The sequence below is a fragment of the Trachurus japonicus genome, chromosome 20 (assembly GCF_045865225.1).
Source record: "Trachurus japonicus isolate A0001 chromosome 20, Traja_1.0".
NCBI lineage: Eukaryota > Metazoa > Chordata > Actinopteri > Carangiformes > Carangidae > Trachurus > Trachurus japonicus.
This window is the reverse complement of record NC_140926.1, coordinates 27,307,232-27,324,865: the sequence shown is the minus strand read 5'-3', so window position 1 is coordinate 27,324,865 and position 17,634 is coordinate 27,307,232. Positions and strand designations below refer to the sequence as shown.

At 42.4% G+C, this 17,634-nt stretch overlaps 1 protein-coding gene across 4 annotated transcripts in view; it reads right to left on the bottom strand.

The window, feature by feature from the left end:
* LOC146967037 (sodium channel protein type 5 subunit alpha-like) overlaps positions 1-17,634 on the bottom strand; it is a 468,832-nt gene that overhangs the window by 14,505 nt on the left and 436,693 nt on the right. For all 4 annotated transcript variants that reach the window (XM_085763726.1, XM_085763723.1, XM_085763724.1 and 1 more), the window contains 2 exons: positions 17,390-17,490; positions 13,768-14,038 (listed from right to left, as the gene is read on the bottom strand). In XM_085763726.1, coding sequence (XP_085619852.1) covers positions 13,768-14,038; positions 17,390-17,490 — 372 coding nt within the window. The remainder of the gene's footprint in view (positions 1-13,767; positions 14,039-17,389; positions 17,491-17,634) is intronic.

Here is a 17,634-nt window from a genome sequence, read left to right as displayed (position 1 = left end):
AGCCAGTGATCCTCTTATTAAAGGTTTTCTTTGCCACTCACATACTGTCTCTGCCTGTAGCCTAGTGGTTAGCTTGCTGAGCTGGAGACCTGAAGGTTACTGGTTCAAATCTTGCCTCAATAACAATAAGTCATTCAAGCTTGACTCTCAAGCTTTCTTGATGTCAGAGTGAGACAGAGTGCAGCTCATCAACAGACAACAGTCTCTGCAACTGTGTGTGCACTGTGGCCTAGAGGCAGAGTGGAAGTCTATTGACCATGAGGTTGTGGGTTTGAGTCCGACCTTGGTCAAACATTTGTATGGTGATCACTGCTTGCACTATTTGCTAATTCTGCAACAGCGTTCAGCTGCTGTCAGCAGTCACACCATTTCCATTCTTGGAAATGCCTTTTCTAGTTAGTAGTATTGTTCTTCTGTTCGGCCATTTTCTTCCGCCTTTTTACGGTCTTCTTCTAGTCCTTCATACTTTGTGCTATTTCAACAATTCATATATCAAAACGTGCAGCTTTTTTTGAACTTTATCGGCATTACTTTTCTCTTTTTAACTATTTATACTTTTTAAAATATTTAACTTTTTCTGATTTTTTTCAGCTTTATAATGGGTGTGTGTTGCGTCTGGAGACCTGAAGGTTGCTGGTTCAAATCTTGCCTCAACAACAATTATAGTGAATTATTTTGACTTCTGATAACTTGCTTCATGTTGAAACTGCTGCTCTCAGCCTGAAATTCACAGAAATTTTAATTGTAAGTCATTCAAGCTTGACTCTCAAGCTTTCTTGGTGTTGACACAGTGTGTATCCAACAGGTGCAGCTTTGGGCTCGTTAACTTCAGAGTGAGACAGAGTGCAGCTCATTAACAGACAACAGTCTTTACAACTGCGTGTACACAGTGGCCTAGAGGCAAAGTCAAAGTCTAGTGACCATGAGATTGTGGGTTCGATTCCTACCTTGGTCAACCATTTGTATGCTGATCACTGCTTGCACTATTTTCACAAAAAAGTCCTCTACTTAGGCTACTTGTTGTGGCTCATTTCTCTTTTTTTAAAGCATCATTGAAAAATCTCACATTCATGAAAGTCTCAACCTCAACTTCTCCATGAGTGTTGGAATAGCCCAGTGGATAAGGTTCCTGCCATCCAACCACAAGGTCACTGGTTCAAATCCCACCTGAGCAGTCTTGTTAGTGTGTCAGCCACATTGAACTTTAAAAACCTGCTCCCATGAAAATCATGTTTTTCGTGCTTTTCACATGTTCCTGTGGCATTTTTCTTGTGTTAGAGCACATATCAGCAGAAAAGGAAGTGCAAAATTGCATTTCTGAGTTTTTCTGCCTTCAAATTGCTGTGAACCAATGGCAGACGCAAACTGGCAGTTTCAGGGAGACTGGAGCTGACGTGTCACAGCTCCAGGGGAGGGCACTAGTGCTACAAGCTCCCGCCCCGCTCTGCATCTGGCTGAGAGGTGAAAGGCTTGGCAGCTCGGTGTAGCTGTCAAGGTACAACAGGTATAGCTCACCTGGTAGAGCAGCTTGCACTGTAACCAAGGCCTATGTTCCGGTCTGGGATCGAATCCCAGTGTGGAGTTTTACACTAAATGCGCTGTATCTGTAATTGTATAATGTCCAGCTGTCAGCAACCGGGGGGTTGGGTGCGAGGAGGTGGCTGGGCGGGTGCAAAACAGCGCAGTCTCCGCCCACCCCCCAGAGGTGAATTGCTAATGAGCTGGTTTTAAAATGGCCGAAAAGGGTCGCGGGAGTCGGACTTTAAGCATCATTGAAAAATCTCACATTCATCAAAGTCTCAACCTCTATTTCATCGGAAGTGTTGGAATGGCCTAGTGGATAAGGTTCCTGCCATCCGACCACAAGGTCACAGGTTCAAATCCCACCTGAGCAGTCTTGTTAGTGTGTCAGCCACTTTGAACTTTAACCAATACCACTTGGTCTGGTCACATGATCAAACTTGATAATGCATATGCGCCCCCACCTATTCTCTTTACCTCTTTCAATCTTGGTTTGTGTTAACATGTTTCTTGTTTATACCACTGCACTAAGATTGATTTGCACAGGAACTACAGCTTTGTGCTCGTTAACTTCAGAGTGAGACAGAGTGCAGCTCATCAACAGACAACAGTCTCTGCAACTGTGTGTACACTGTGGCCTAGAGGCAGAGTGAAAGTCTGCTTACCATGAGGTTGTGGGTTCGATACCTACCTTGGTCAACCGTTTGAATGGTGATCACTGCTTGCAATTCTGCAACAGCGTTCAGCTGCTTTCAGCATTCACACGCATTTCCATCAGGAAATGTTACTTTATCTAGTTAGTGTGACTGCTGAAGCAGTCACACTATTGTTCTTCTGTTTGGCCATTTTCTTCCGCCTTTTTACGGTCTTCTTCTAGTCCTTCATACTTTGTGCTATTTCAACAATTCATATATCAAAACGTGCAGCTTTTTTTGAACTTTATCGGCATTACTTTTCTCTTTTTAACTATTTATACTTTTTAAAATATTTAACTTTTTCACAAAAAATCTCACATTCATCAAAGTCTCAACCTCTCTTCTTCACAACTCCACTGTAGTGTAGGGGTTAGGGTGGATGTTTGCCAACCCTAAGGTCACTGGTTCGAATCCAAGGGAAGAATTCTTGTTATGTTATGTTGAATTCTGCTCTCCTCCCCCGCCTTCAATTGGTTACAGGTGTTTGTTATCTCCTTGATTACTCGTACCAGTTTGCAGCACATCATCACATTACAATGAATGACAACAGGTTTGAAAGCAGTGTGCTCTCTGTAGCCGAGTGGCAGAGTAAAGGTTTAGTGATCATATGGTCATGGGTACGATTCCTGCCTCAGTCTTTTCACTTCATTGCTTGACTTTTGATTCCAATTATTCAGCTGTCATTGGACAGTCTTTGATTCCTCATAGTATAAAGCTCATTGTAACTCAGGTTCTCTGTGGCCATATGGTTAGTGCTCAGCCTGAAATTCACAGACATTTTCATTCTAAGTCATTCAAGCTTGACTCTCAAGCTTTCTTGATGTTGACAGTGTGCAGATCATTAACAGACAACAGTCTCTGCAACTGTGTGTGCGCCGTGGCCTAGAGGCAGAGTGGAAGTCTAATAACCATGAGGATGTGGGTTCGATTCTGACCTTGGTCAAACATTTGTATGGTGATCACAGCTTGCACTATTTGCTAATTCTGCAACAGCGTTCAGTTGCTGTCAGCAGTCACACCATTTCCATTCTTGGAAATGCTTTTTCTAGTTAGTGTGACTGCTGAAGCAGTCACACTATTGTTCTTCTGTTTGGCCATTTTCTTCCGCCTTTTTACGGTCTTCTTCTAGTCCTTCATACTTTGTGCTATTTCAACAATTCATATATCAAAACGTGCAGCTTTTTTTGAACTTTATCGGCATTACTTTTCTCTTTTTAACTCTTTATACTTTTTAAAATATTTAACTTTTTCTGATTTTTTTCAGCTTTATAATGTGTGTGTGTTGCGTCTAACGAGCAGAGCCAGAGTGGTGTCAGAGTGGAGAGAGGCAAAAAAACATTCTAGAGTTTTTCTGGCTAAACTGTCAGCACGGCCACAAATTAAACTCTAGACAAATTATTTTCTCCAGTTTTGTAGCCACACTTGTCTTCTGGCTAAAATTCGGGTCAAAAATGCAAAGAGACTTAGATAATAATTTAAAATATTTTTTAAATGCAGCCAGGGAGCTCTCTGCTCTCATACAGCTCAATGCATTTTTTTCACAGCAGCAGGAGAAGGAGCTCAACTTTGTAACTTGCTGTTAAGTGCTTTTTAAATCATTTTAATTCACCAAAAAATAGTCACAGGTCACAAAAAAGTCATCTTCTTACTTGGTGTGGCTAATTTACTCATTTCTCTTTATTTTAAGCATCATTGAAAAATCTCACATTCATCAAAGTCTCAACCTCTCTTACTCATAACTCTGTCTGTAGTCCAGTTGGTAATTCTGCTCCCCTCCATCACCCTCAATTGGTTACAGGTGGTCGTTAAGAGACGCATTAATTGCTAGTGCCACCATTTGCAGCACATCATCAAATTACAATGGCAACATGCTTTAGTCTGTGCTCTCTGTGGCGAAGTGGCAGAGTAAAGGTTTACTGATCATGAGGTCATGGGTTCGATTCCTGCCTCATTCATGTAGTACTTTCTGCTAGAGACTTCATTCAAATTCTGATTTGTAGACAAACTTCTAATGGCTCATTTATGATGCTTTTATAAAGACCCACTCCCGTGAAAATCGTGTTTTTTGAGCTTTTCACATGTTCCTGTGGCATTTTTCTTGTGTTAGAGCACATATCAGCAGAAAAGGAAGTGCAAAATTGCATTTCTGAGTTTTTCTGCCTTCAAACTGCTGTGAACCAATGGCAGACTCAAACTGGCAGTTTCAGGGAGACTGGAGCTGACGTGTCACAGCTCCAGGGGAGGGCACTAGTGCTACAAGCTGCCGCCCCGTTCTTCATCTGGCTCAGAGGTGAAAGGCTTGGCAGCTCAGTGTAGCTGTCAAGGTATAATAGGTATAGCTCACCTGGTAGAGCAGGTATCACTGTGAGCAAGGACTATGCTCCAGTCTGTGATCGAATCCCAGTGTAGAGTTTTACACTAAATGCGCTGAATCTGTAATTATACAATGTCCAGCTGTCAGCAACCGGGGGGCAAAGTCAAAGTCTTCTGACCATGAGATTGTGGGTTCAATTCCTACCTTGGTCAACCATTTGTATGGTCATCACTGCTTGCACTAATTTTACAAAAGTGTCCTCTACTTACTTGTTGTGGTTAATTTCTGCACTTTCCTTACTTTTTTTTCTAAGCAGAAGCCAGTGATCCTCTTATAAAAGGTTTTCTTTGCCCCTCATATACTGTCTCTGTCTGTAGCCTAGTGGTTAGCTTGCTGGCCTGACGACCTGAAGGTTGCTGGTTCAAATCTTGCCTCAACAACAATTATAGTGAATTATTTTCCCAGTCGTCCTCTGTTGACTTCTGATAACTTGCTTCATGTTGAAACTGCTGCTCTCAGCCTAAAATTCACAGAAATTTTCATTCTAAGTCATTCAAGCTTGACTCTCAAGCTTTCTTGATGTTGACAGTGTGCAGATCATTAACAGACAACAGTCTCTGCAACTGTGTGCGCACTGTGGCCTAGAGGCAGAGTGGAAGTCTAATGACCATGAGGTTGTGGGTTCGATTCCGACCTTGGTCAAACATTTGTATGGTGATCACTGCTTGCACTATTTGCTAATTCTGCAACAGCGTTCAGTTGCTATCAGCAGTCACACCATTTCCATTCTTGGAAATGCTTTTTCTAGTTCTTACTACTTTCCGCCTTTTTACGGTTTTAAACTAGTCCTTCATACTTTGTGCGATTTCAACAATTCATATATCAAAACGTGCAGCTTTTTTTGAACTTTATCGGCATTACTTTTCTCTTTTTAACTATTTATACTTTTTCAAATATTTAACTTTTTCTGCAAATTTTTTCCCATAGGAATGCATTGAAAACGTCTTCAAACTTTTAAAATCTTCTTACTACTTTGAACCTCTAAAACTTCAGCATACTTTCTCCCACAGACTCCATTTGTCTTTTAAATTGTAGACAAACTTTTAATCTATTCACATATTACTCAGCTTATTAATATCTTCAACAGTTTCTGATATGTGGCCGTCTTAAAATCATTAAAATTTTCGACAAAATCCAACTTTATAATGGTTGTGTATTGCGCTTAACGAGCAGGGCTTAGAGTGAGTGACATCATCGTTAGAGTGAGAGGTATCGAAAAAACATCCTGGATTTTTTCTGGATAAATTGCCAGCACGGCCACAAATTAAACTCTAGACACATGATTTCCTCACCGGTTTGTAGCCACACTTGTCGTCTCTCATTTGATGTGTTCAAAACAGCAGACAGACTTACAGAATTGTCTCAGTGAGCCTAATTGTGCAGCTAGACCCGCTCCAGTGGCTCATTGACTTCAATATAAAAGTAGGAGCTGATTTTTTTAGAAAAACAGAAATGACCCCCTTTTCTACCTTGCGACCCTGAGAAAAGTTTTTGCCCTACAAACATTTAATTCACATTGGTTCGCTCAGGAAGGTCTCCTTGCCCCAGTAGTCAGGACCACATTCTGATAAGAGGTACGGTTCTCTTTTTATGGGCTGTTTTCGGAAGCTGCTCCGAGCTCAAATCTCTCTGCTCTGCTCTGCGTGCAGTTGGTCCAGCTGTAGCGGCCAGCTCGTTATCATGTCTATAAATAGAACAGTGCAGGTGCAGCCTGGCAGCTCGTTAAGATGTTTTTAAACACAGCCCCACACAGACACATGATAAACCAGACTGACAGAAGATGTCCACGCACAAACACAGGCATCACACTCACACAGACAGACACACACAGACGCTCACACACAGTCACACATGCACACATACACAAACACAACACTGTTCCACACAGTAAAATGTAAGCATGGTAGTCGCCATGGTAACTTCTGAGGGCAGCCTGCCACGCAGGTGTAATCAATCAGATCATTAGGGAGAGAAGAGTTTTGTGGTGCTTATCAACAGTTTTACTTTCTGCACATGTACACGCAAGACAGAGAGACCGTCAGACTCACACACCCAGACACACACACAGGTTTTCAGCTCAAATTCATCAGGCTCTCAATTATTTTATACTTTTGATGTAAACATCTCCAACAATTTATTTTTTTCTCATGAATTTCAGTTCAGACGTTTAGTCTTTCCAACTCTATAAATAGTAGTACAATTACAGGTGGAGCCTGGGATATAGGACGCAGCTTTTAACATGTGTCAAATCTATCTATCTATCTATCTATCTATCTATCTATCTATCTATCTATCTATCTATCTATCTATCTATCTATCTATCTATCTATCTATCTCTTTTTTCAAACCCTTTGTCTCTTTTTTCTCTTTTTCTTTCTTTCTTTTACTCCTTCATTTGTATTTTACATAACTTATTTCTATATTTCCCTCTCTATCCATCTATCCATCCATCCACTTCGTTCTATCTATCATCCCCCTCTCTCTTTTTCTTCTTTCTTTCTTCTACCCCATTTCTTTTTACTTCTTTGTTTCTTTCTTTCTGTCTTTCTTTCTACTCCTTTTCTCTTTCTTTGTTTCTACCCCATTTCTTTCTTTCTTTCTTTCTTTCTACCGCTCTCCGTATATCTCTCTCTTTCATTTATCCACCCCAATTTCTTTCCTTCTTTCTTACTACCCCTCTGTCTCTTTCATTCATTCTCTATTATCTTTATCTTCTATCTTTCTGTTTTTCTTTCCTTTGTCTTATATCTACCCTTCTCTCTGTGTCTTTTTCTTTCTTTCTGTTCTTTCTTTCTTTCTCCATCTACCCTTCCCATTTTCTTTCTTTCCTTCTGTCCTTTTCTTTTTTCTCTCTTGTTCCAATCTTTTTCTTTCTTTCTTTCTTTCTTTCTACCGCTCTCTGTATATCTCTCTCTTTCATTTATCCACCCCAATTTCTTTACTTCTTTCTTACTACCCCTCTGTCTCTTTCATTCATTCTCTATTCTCTTTATCTTCTATTATTATGTTTTTCTTGCCTTTTTCTTTCTCTATCTACCCTTCTCTCTGTGTCTTTTTCTTTCTTTCTGTCCTTTTGTTCTTTCTTTCTTTCTCCATCTACCCTTCCGATTTTCTTTCTTTCCTTCTGTCCTTTTCTTTTTTCTCTCTTCTTTCTTTCTTTCTTTCTTCAGCTCATTCAGCATTGTTTCAACAATTTCTTCAGCTCATTCAGCATTGCTTTCAGCATTCACACCATTTCCATTCTTGGAAATGTTTTTTCTAGTTATTCTTCTCCTTCATCTTCCGGACGCTTTTTCGGTCCGCTACATATTATATATCAAAACGTGCGTCTTGATCGGGATCGGTGTGCTATTACTTTTCTCAACAGTGTACGAAAAACTGCGCAAAATTTTGCATGTAAGTCAATGGGACGGGCGGAAAAAAAAGACCGAAAAAGACCAATCATTGGAGTTTAACAAACGTCTACTGCTCAGGCATACTTTCACCTAGAGACTCCATTTAAACTTTAAACAGTAGACACAAGTCTTGTGTATTGTCGTATTACTCCACATTTTGATAGGTCATATAGTTTTTGATCAATCCATGATCAATGACCATGATCATTTTTGGAGAAATTATTAGATTATAATGGGTGTGTATTGCATGGAATGTTCGTGTCAGAGTGGGTGACATCATCGGTTAGAGTGGGAGAGATGCCAGAAAAACTCCAGATTTTTTCTCTATCCAAACTCCAAACGGCCACAATTTACACTCTACACACATAATTTCCGGCACGTTTGTAGACGAGCTCATCCTCGATCTCTTAATCTGCTCAAAATATCATTGAGACTTACAGAATTTAAACTCTGAGCCTCTAAGTGCGGCCACGTCTGTCTCTGCTCCTCATTGAGTCCAATACAAATATTTTCTGAGAGAAGCAGAACGGCCTGATGTTTTAAAACTGCCAGCGTTGCCAAAATATTTACTGTAGAAACACCAAATCGTACCGAAATTTTCAGTAAGTCCTTAGAGCAACGTTGATCTGTGTTTTGTTCTGATAGGAGTTACCGTTTTCTCACCCTAAGCCTAAATGTGAGACCGGTGCAGAGGCAGAAAATGGCTCTTTTTCTCCACGTTTCTGTCTGTCTCAGCCTGCGGGGGCCCCTATCGCCGTGGTAACCTCTTTGATCCTCAGGCCAGAGCTCGTTAACTTCATAAACAATCCACCTGGCGCTCGTTTAAATGTTTATAAACAGAGACACAGCTAAATCAGACTGACACAGGATGCAGCTACTAACTAACTATGTGTCAAGTCAGTCACACACACACACACACACACACACACACACACACACACACACACACACACACACAGACTCTAGAGCCAGCTTCATGTGATTACAGTCACACACACACACACACACCACACACACACACACACACACACACACACACACACACACACACACACACACACACACACACACACACCTTCATGTGATTAAAACACAGTTAACGTGCAACAGAATTTAAACTAAAACCATGATTTAATCTGGTTTTAAAGTTAAACCTTGTTGGTGTCAAATGCGTCAAATGCCTCTCGTGGGAGCAGCTGATAGAGTCCCCCCCAGCTGAAAGCAGCCCACCCCACCAGCCAGAGGGTCCAGGACCATAGGGACTGCAGTGGAGGAAGGCTGCCTTAACACCCTGCACAATGGCACCCAGTACACAGAAGTTAGACAGGACCAGTCAGCCCATCACCTGGTCCGTTCAACAAATCAGTTTATGCTACTGTGATTTATGTAGCCTAGTTAAATACTACAGTAATCATCATAGTGTATTCGCAGGAAAGACCATTTAAATCTGTATCAAATATCGATTAATAAATTAATCGATAATTTGCATGTTGGTCTTGGTTAAGTACCACCTTGAAAAAAAAAACAATGTTTTGTTGCTTAAGCTATTCAGTCATTCAATGGTATACTAAAATCCATGTGAAAAAAATGCTTCTCACTGTTCTCAGGTCAAATATTTATATGCAATTAAAATGCAATTAATTGCGATTAATTAATTACAAAGCCTCTAATTAATTAGATTAATTGTTTTAATTGAGTCCTGGCCCTATTACACAAGATAAACACACACACACACACACACACACACACACACACACACACACACACACACAGGTAACCTAATGTGGTTACAGCTCCTCCATATCAGTGCTTATAGAAAGATGATCATGTGTCTGTCTGATCAGCTCTGTCTTGACCTTAAGATCGTGGGTTTGATTCCCATGTTGACAGAGATGGCACAACCGGCAGTAGCCCCGTGGCCCATTCAAAATTTCCCGAGAGGAAATTTTCTAGTTATTATTATTATTGTTATTATTACCATTATCATTATATTATTGCTGTACGAGTCAAATACGACGCAGAGCCAGTCGCTCGAAACGTTGTCTTTTGAATTAAAAAAATAAATATATTTTTCAACTTCGGGAGAAGACGGTGTTGAGTTCTCTTTTTGCCTCATAACTATGGACAGTGCCATGGATTTATCAGTGAAGAGTGAACTGCTGATATTTTGTAGTGCTGAAATATGACCAAGCGCGCTGTCCGCTGTCTCAGTGCTGAAATGAATGACAGCGTGTCACCGCCCGAGAGAGAGAGAGAGAAAGAGAGAAAGAGAGAGAGAGAGAGAGAGAACGTTACAGTACGCAACCAAAATGTCATTTTACATGTAAGCGGAGCTGAACAGGTAGATGCGTAAAACACATATTTTGACTACTATATGCTGTTGCTATTTTTTTTAAAGTTACCTTTCGTTTCCTTTGGATTTTTGTGCGTATTATGAAGCTGTCCTGGTCCATGTTTGTAAGCCTTTTTACCAGGAGTAAATTCCCCAAAGTTGCAACAACTTGTAGTGATCCACTGGGTTTAGCCTGGCCAGCTGGGGTAGTTGATTTGCAGGTTTGCTCCCCAGGTTTTTTTCATTGTGTATTAGGCCAGGGAAATGATCAATTATCCTTGTGGTTTGCGCACGGGGACGTGCGGACCTTTAATGAATGAATGAATGTTTCTTTTTTGCTGTAAATTGTGTGCGTAATCCGTAAAAGTGCATTAGTGGGACCGAGGGTTTAAATGGGGAAGTGACGTGGTGAGAGGGGAGGAGAGTGAGAGACACAGTCGGCGTTTGGACGGCTGGCGTGGCGGCAATTCCAAAGCGGCATAGTGGATTACTTTTCCTGGTGGATTACCCTGTGGATTATAAAGGCCCGTTTGGACACCTCACGGCGGGCGCATGACGTCTGTCCGACTACCCATTTCTCCGACCACCCATTTCTCCGACTCCGACCATACATTTCTTTATTTTTGCGTCCATCAGTCCGACCTCCCACTTCTCCGACTTAAGTAGCCCTAACCCTTAACCTTACCCTAAACCTAACCTCAACACTGTAGAATGGGTAGTCGGAGAAATGAGCCGTCGGACTTGTGGGCAGTCGGACTGACGTATGCTCCCCAGATTTGTCATGGTTTATGTGGGGAGCATACGTCAGTCCGACTGCCCACAAGTCCGACGGCTCATTTCTCCGACTACCCATTCTACAGTGTTGAGGTTAGGTTTAGGGTAAGGTTAAGGGTTAGGGCTACTTAAGTCGGAGAAGTGGGAGGTCGGACTGATGACGCAAAAATAAAGAAATGTATGGTCGGAGTCGGAGAAATGGGTGGTCGGAGAAATGGGTAGTCGGACAGACGTCATGCGCCCCCTCACGGCCCGTTTTCAGCCAAGCGGGACGAGGGAGAGGACTGGCGTGGTCACCTCGGCGTCTCTCCCGTGTGGACAGTAGGACAAACAAACTCTCTCTCACTCACCCTCACCACGCGCCAACACACACACACACACACACACACACACACACACACACACACACGGACAGTGACAGTGCGGGGGGGGGGGGGGGGCTTTCGGGTTCTGTTGATCTGTGTGTAATTGTTTATTATATGCCGCCTGTGATGGGCGCGTTTTGAGTTCAGTGAAATACAGAGAGCGACTTTGTTTATTGCTTCCCTGGACGCACCAGTAGCGCGAGCCTATAGGTCCGCCTGCAGCAGGACTGCGTTGTGCCAGTTCCCCTTATATCCTTATTGTAAGGGAAATTGTTACAAACTGACATCGGAGTGTGTGATTGTAAATGGCGAGACTTTGTGTTTGTTTATTTATTAAGCTTCCACTGACTGTATCACATCTGTACACATGTCTTAAAACCTGAAAAAAAAAAAAAAAACGGAAACAAACCAACACACACACACACACACACACATACATACACACACCCTAACCACCGCTCGGAGTAACGCACATTTACTTATGGAAATTAAAGCCTTGTCGGAATGGCGGGACGAAACTGTCGGAATGGCAGGACGTTTACATGTCGGAATGGTGGTATGTCTGAATGGTGACATGTCTGAATAGTAGAATGTCGGAATGGCGGTATGTCGGAGTGGCAGCATGTCGGAATGGCAGCATGTAACCCCACTCCTCTGTCCAGTACACACAGGAAGCTTCACTTTTCATTCAAACAAACTGCCACAATTGTTAGATTTCATCAACGAGACCAGCATTTATATCCTAAAAAGAAGTTAACCAGCCGATGGTAAACCTCTAAAAGCGTGCGGGTAAGTTAATTAACGAACGTTTTGTCCGCCACGGTGTCGACGTAGTTCTGGCCGGCCGAGCACGCCAGCAGACCGACTGGCTGCCTCTGTGATGTCGCGGTCGTTGCTCCACAGGTGGAGTTTCACTCTCTCCGAAAAACATCAGAGCGAACTTCTAAACAGCCGTTATTTGGATCTAAACAGTTACTTTCTCGCATCAAAAAATATTAAAACTTAGTGACGTAATAACAGCGCTACAGCAGGAAATACAACAGCTTTTTGCCTGTTTCACAGCTACCACTACCGCTGCCGGCTGCTGCGTACGGCGTGCGGGGGGGGGGGGGGGGGGGGGGGGGGGGGGGGGGGGGTAGCCTGCTCCTCGGCTTCTCGGTGACGTCAACGAGAAGCCCAATCAGAAGTCGCGTTTTTTTCCTCTCCTGGTGAATTCAAGGGGGAGGAGGCGAGAGTGAAGTTCTTTGCCCGGAAAACATGTCAGCTATTGTCAGTGACAGAGAAGATTGAGTTATACATGCAATAACCTGAAAAAAAGTGATTTTCAGATGATGGATCCTCTAAGGTAAAAATGTAGCATGGCCACGGGAGAAATCCTGCTTAGTTCCTCTTTAAGGGACCCTTAAAGTGATACGCCAACTTTTTTTTTTTCGTGTCTTGCCTCACTCCCGAGTCGATGACAAGCAGATAGACACCATCCTTTCGACTGTGTGTACAGTAACAAGGGAGATCATATCGCCCGTAATTAGCTTAGTTCAAACGCTGGAAGTGTATAGGTAGTGTTAGCCTGCCTCCTACCCGAGCTGAAATCAGCAGTCAGAAGCTGATTTCATTTTAGCTCTAAACTCTGTAAATATATCACTTTATCAACATTTCAAACATGTTTAGGTGAGAAAGTAGCCGTTTAGATCAGCAGTGTGTTGTTAATTTGTCTAAATACCAGCTGTTTACAATTTTGTTCGGACGAATTCAGCGCTACTCAAGCTAGCCGTTGTGACCAATGCACTTCCGGTTACTTTCACAAAATAAAACACCCGTTGCCCTTTACATACAGAAAACCATGACGATAGAATTTGTGCTTTTACCTTGAAATAGGAAGCTAACCTACTCTCGTTGTAGCTAAATAAATAAACCGTCTTTGCTTGAACTCTCCGTTTTGACCGATCTCGTCCCGTTACCGGCATTTGACCGCTCAAAATGCCTTACCTGAGAGTTTTGTCAGCTCTGAGACGAAGATCGGTCCGTTTAGAGTTGCTGAAGAGTTTCTCTGATGACTTTAAGTGGAGGCAGGCTAACATTATCGATACACTTCTAGCGTTTGAGCTAAGCTAATTACGGGCGATACAGGCTCTCCCTCGTTACTGCACGCACAGTCGAAAGGATGGTGTCTACAGTATCTGCTTGTCATGGACTCGGGAGTGAGGCAAGACATGTAAAAAAAAAAATATGTTGGCGCCTATCCCTTTAAATTGGAGTTGCAATATCAAGTGTGTGATGGTGATGTGTTCAACAGAAACATAATTCAACTCACCAACAATTGAGAGGATGACGACCACAAAGTCGAAAATGTTCCAGCCAACAGTGAAGAAGTAGCATCGCAGTGCCACAATCTTGATGAGGCACTCAGCGGTGAAGACAATGATGAAGGCCAGGTTTATGTTGTTGAGGATGTACTCCATCTGAGGTGACTGCTCATCCGTCTCCACCATCATGGTTATCATGTTGAAGAGGATCAGCACCATGATGATAATGTCAAATGCCTGTTTCCCAACCAGGTCGAAGAAAAAGCCCTGCAATGAGTTCTACAAAGAAAATGGATTGATAAATTACAGGCTTTTATTTTGAAATACTTACATAAGAAGCAGGCCTATCCTCTGTTCATGTTGATGCAAACTAAAAACTGAGAAGTTTATTTACTTCAAGCAAGCCGACATGTTTGTAAAACTAGATCTAATTCAAATTCTCCCGGAGTCTCGCGCGAGACCCAGTTGCCGTGCTCGGTGTGTTCACATGCAGTGGGAAAAGCTCCCGTTTGTGTCATAAACACAGGAATATCAACTCTTTACTTGCTTCAAGTAAAAAAAACTTCTCGGCGCATGTTTGAGTAGCCACCTGACGCTGTCTGTGGAAAGAAATGTACACTTCAAGCAAGTAAAGAGTTGATATTCCTGTGTTTATGACACAAACGGTAGCTCCTACTGCGCCTGAATACACCAGCACTGCAACTTCGGGCTCGCGCGAGACTCCGGGAGACTTTGAATTAGATCTAGTTTTACAAACATGTCGGCTTGCTTGAAGTAAATAAACTTCTCGGTGCATGTTTGAGTAGCCATCTGACGCTGTCTGTGGGAAAAAATTGCGGCTTTGAGGGATGTAAACAGCCTAAACAGCGGAACTTACATCCACTCCCATTCATCGCTGCCGTGGCGATGCGGGGACAGACGCAACTACCGCAAAACAGGAGCAATTAAACTGAAAATCTTCAGATTCCTTCTTTTAGACCTAAAATGATATGAAAATACACCCCCGAGTTGAATTCGCCTGGAATTGTCCTTTAAACTTGGCTGGGAGTGATGTCCTTCATAGAGTTGTCACGATACCAAAATAAGTAACCACGGTACTATACCAGACAAAGTATCACGGTTCCGGGTAATATCACGATACTGCAACCTTTTTTTATTATTATAATTCTTATGAACTGCAATGTATTTGTACAAGTTATAAATACTTATTAATTAGGCTACTTATAATGTTGTTTGGTGCATGATAAACATAATACTGGTGAAGTAGGAATTAGACTGAAACAAATATTTTTAAATAAGCAATAAAAAACAAATAAATGAAGTTTATATGGTTGAAAATAAATAACCATTCAGTCTCTTGCACATTAATTTATGCTTAACAAATATAAATAATCAACTTAGGATAAAAAACAAATCCACTGTCGTTAAAAAAAAAAAAAAACTATTTGACAATAATACTTCTTCTCCAACATAATAAATCATAGAGGACAAAATACAATGAACAGGAACTGACTCCCTGTGAAAACTATATTTTTATGCAATTTCTAGGTGCTTTATACTTGGACATCCTTTAACTCTTTATTCCTCAGCCTGTACACGGAGCATACCTATAGCCTGATATTAGCCAATGAGAAAATAAACAGCTAAATTAATTAAGTGCCACTGACGACGACACCGCGGCAGACTCGCCGCTCGCGCCCGGTGCTTCTGCCGTGGTCAGTGTGTTGTCTCGTGTTTGTGAAGCCGTGTGCGCGTCTGGGCGAGACAAAACTTTAGCTCGTTGTTTGTTTTGAAGCGAATTTCTATCGAAGCGGAGCTGTCTCAGCTGTCTTCATGGAGTCTGTTCTTGTCGGCATGAACCATGAACAGCCAATCAGATAACAGACGGGCGGATCCAGCGTGCGGAAACAGCCTATCATATCCCCGGACATCACCAGTAACAGGGAAACAGCCAATCATTCAGCAGCTGTATAGTTAGGTTGCAGTGGGTGCATGTGGGTTTTGTTTACAAGGGAGTGCGTGCAGTGAGAAGCCGGGAGGAGAGGAGAGGCGGCCGCTATGTAGCGGAAACTGGCGCCGTAGTAGTAATCCAAGGTAGTACCGTCGTGTAGAATTTCTAGTATAGTAGGAACCGTCACGTTTTGGCACCGCGGGGTACCGCGGCTACCGTGGGTATCGTGCAACTCTAGTCCTTCATTCACAGTAGTAGAGACCAATACATTTTTAAATAACAGCAACAACACTAACCCTACCCAACAACAATAATAATAATGGCTTGGATTTATATAGCACTCAAAATGCTTTACAGAAACCATTATTCATTCATATCACATTCACACAATAAATGATTGACTGTGGAATTTTCAAAGGGGTGTTGCACAAAAAATCTGAGAGCAGAAGTTTCACAAGTGCACAGAAGCAACCTGAGCATGAGCTGAAGACCTGAAGTGTGAGTACAGGAAATCTGTGGAAGCAACTTTTAATTTGTGCAAGCACACTGTTTGAGCACATCAAATTAAAGTGCAAGCAGAGGCAACTAAGAGTGTGAGGGCTAGGTTTTAAAGTGAAATTCCGGCGTAAGTGTAAACCATGGTCAAACACACCATAACACCGAGTTAGACCCCCCCTCGAGAGATCAATTTGCCCGACCGCTACATTCACGAGATCCACCAACTTCAGCAAATACCGCATTATCGCCACACACGGCGCTGTCCGGATCCACTGTCTGACCGCAACCAAAACGCCACCATTTGCCCAAAATAATGCTCAGAACTGCACCAAATGTCATCAATAGTACACACAGGGTCCCAGCACGTAGTACGAGTTGTCAAACATCTGCTAGCTTTGCCTGTTTTCTTTAGCAAGGAGATGCAACTCAACTCACCTACTTCTCCTCCGGGAGCCGCTCGTTGGTGAGGAAGCCCTGACGAGTCGATCACCGAGTGCACCGGAGTTCCGCAGCTCAATCAACAATTACCTCATGGAAATACAATCAGAGTTTTTTTTTTTTTTATCTTGCATATCACTTTATAACTATTATTATCGAGTGCTGGCCACGATATAGGCGCAAATGAGCATTTTTAAGAGCTGCGGAACTCCGGTGCACTCGGTGATCGACTCGTCAGGGCTTCCTCACCAACGAGCGGCTCCCGGAGGAGAAGTAGGTGAGTTGAGTTGCATCTCCTTGCTAAAGAAAACAGGCAAAGCTAGCAGATGTTTGACAACTCGTACTACGTGCTGGGACCCTGTGTGTACTATTGATGACATTTGGTGCAGTTCTGAGCATTATTTTGGGCAAATGGTGGCGTTTTGGTTGCGGTCAGACAGTGGATCCGGACAGCGCCGTGTGTGGCGATAATGCGGTATTTGCTGAAGTTGGTGGATCTCGTGAATGTAGCGGTCGGGCAAATTGATCTCTCGAGGGGGGGTCTAACTCGGTGTTACGGTGTGTTTGACCATGGTTTACACTTACGCCGGAATTTCACTTTAAGAGACAATTTTACAATATCTGAATGTGAAATCAATAAATTGTGGCCTTATATTGATATACCACGCTCTTGAAAAGTAATAGGAAAAAAAAACTTCATAAAATGGTGCTTTCATTTTGTGGTTTTCAAGGTGTCTTTGTACCAGAGGTCTTGGGATGGGCTTTTGAGGTTTCTTGGAGCCAAGTTTCTTCATGGCGTTGTAGTATTTCTTTTGCTCCTCTGTCATAAAGATGTCCTGCCCTCCTAAGTAAACAACACACAGGAACAAGTCTTTGTTATTTCAACTGCACTGAAAAGCAGACCATTGCTGTGCTGTAGCTCCACTGATTTGAATGCCTTAATTAAAGCAGAAGTAAGCGATATATTTGTGTTAATATAAGTCTTAAA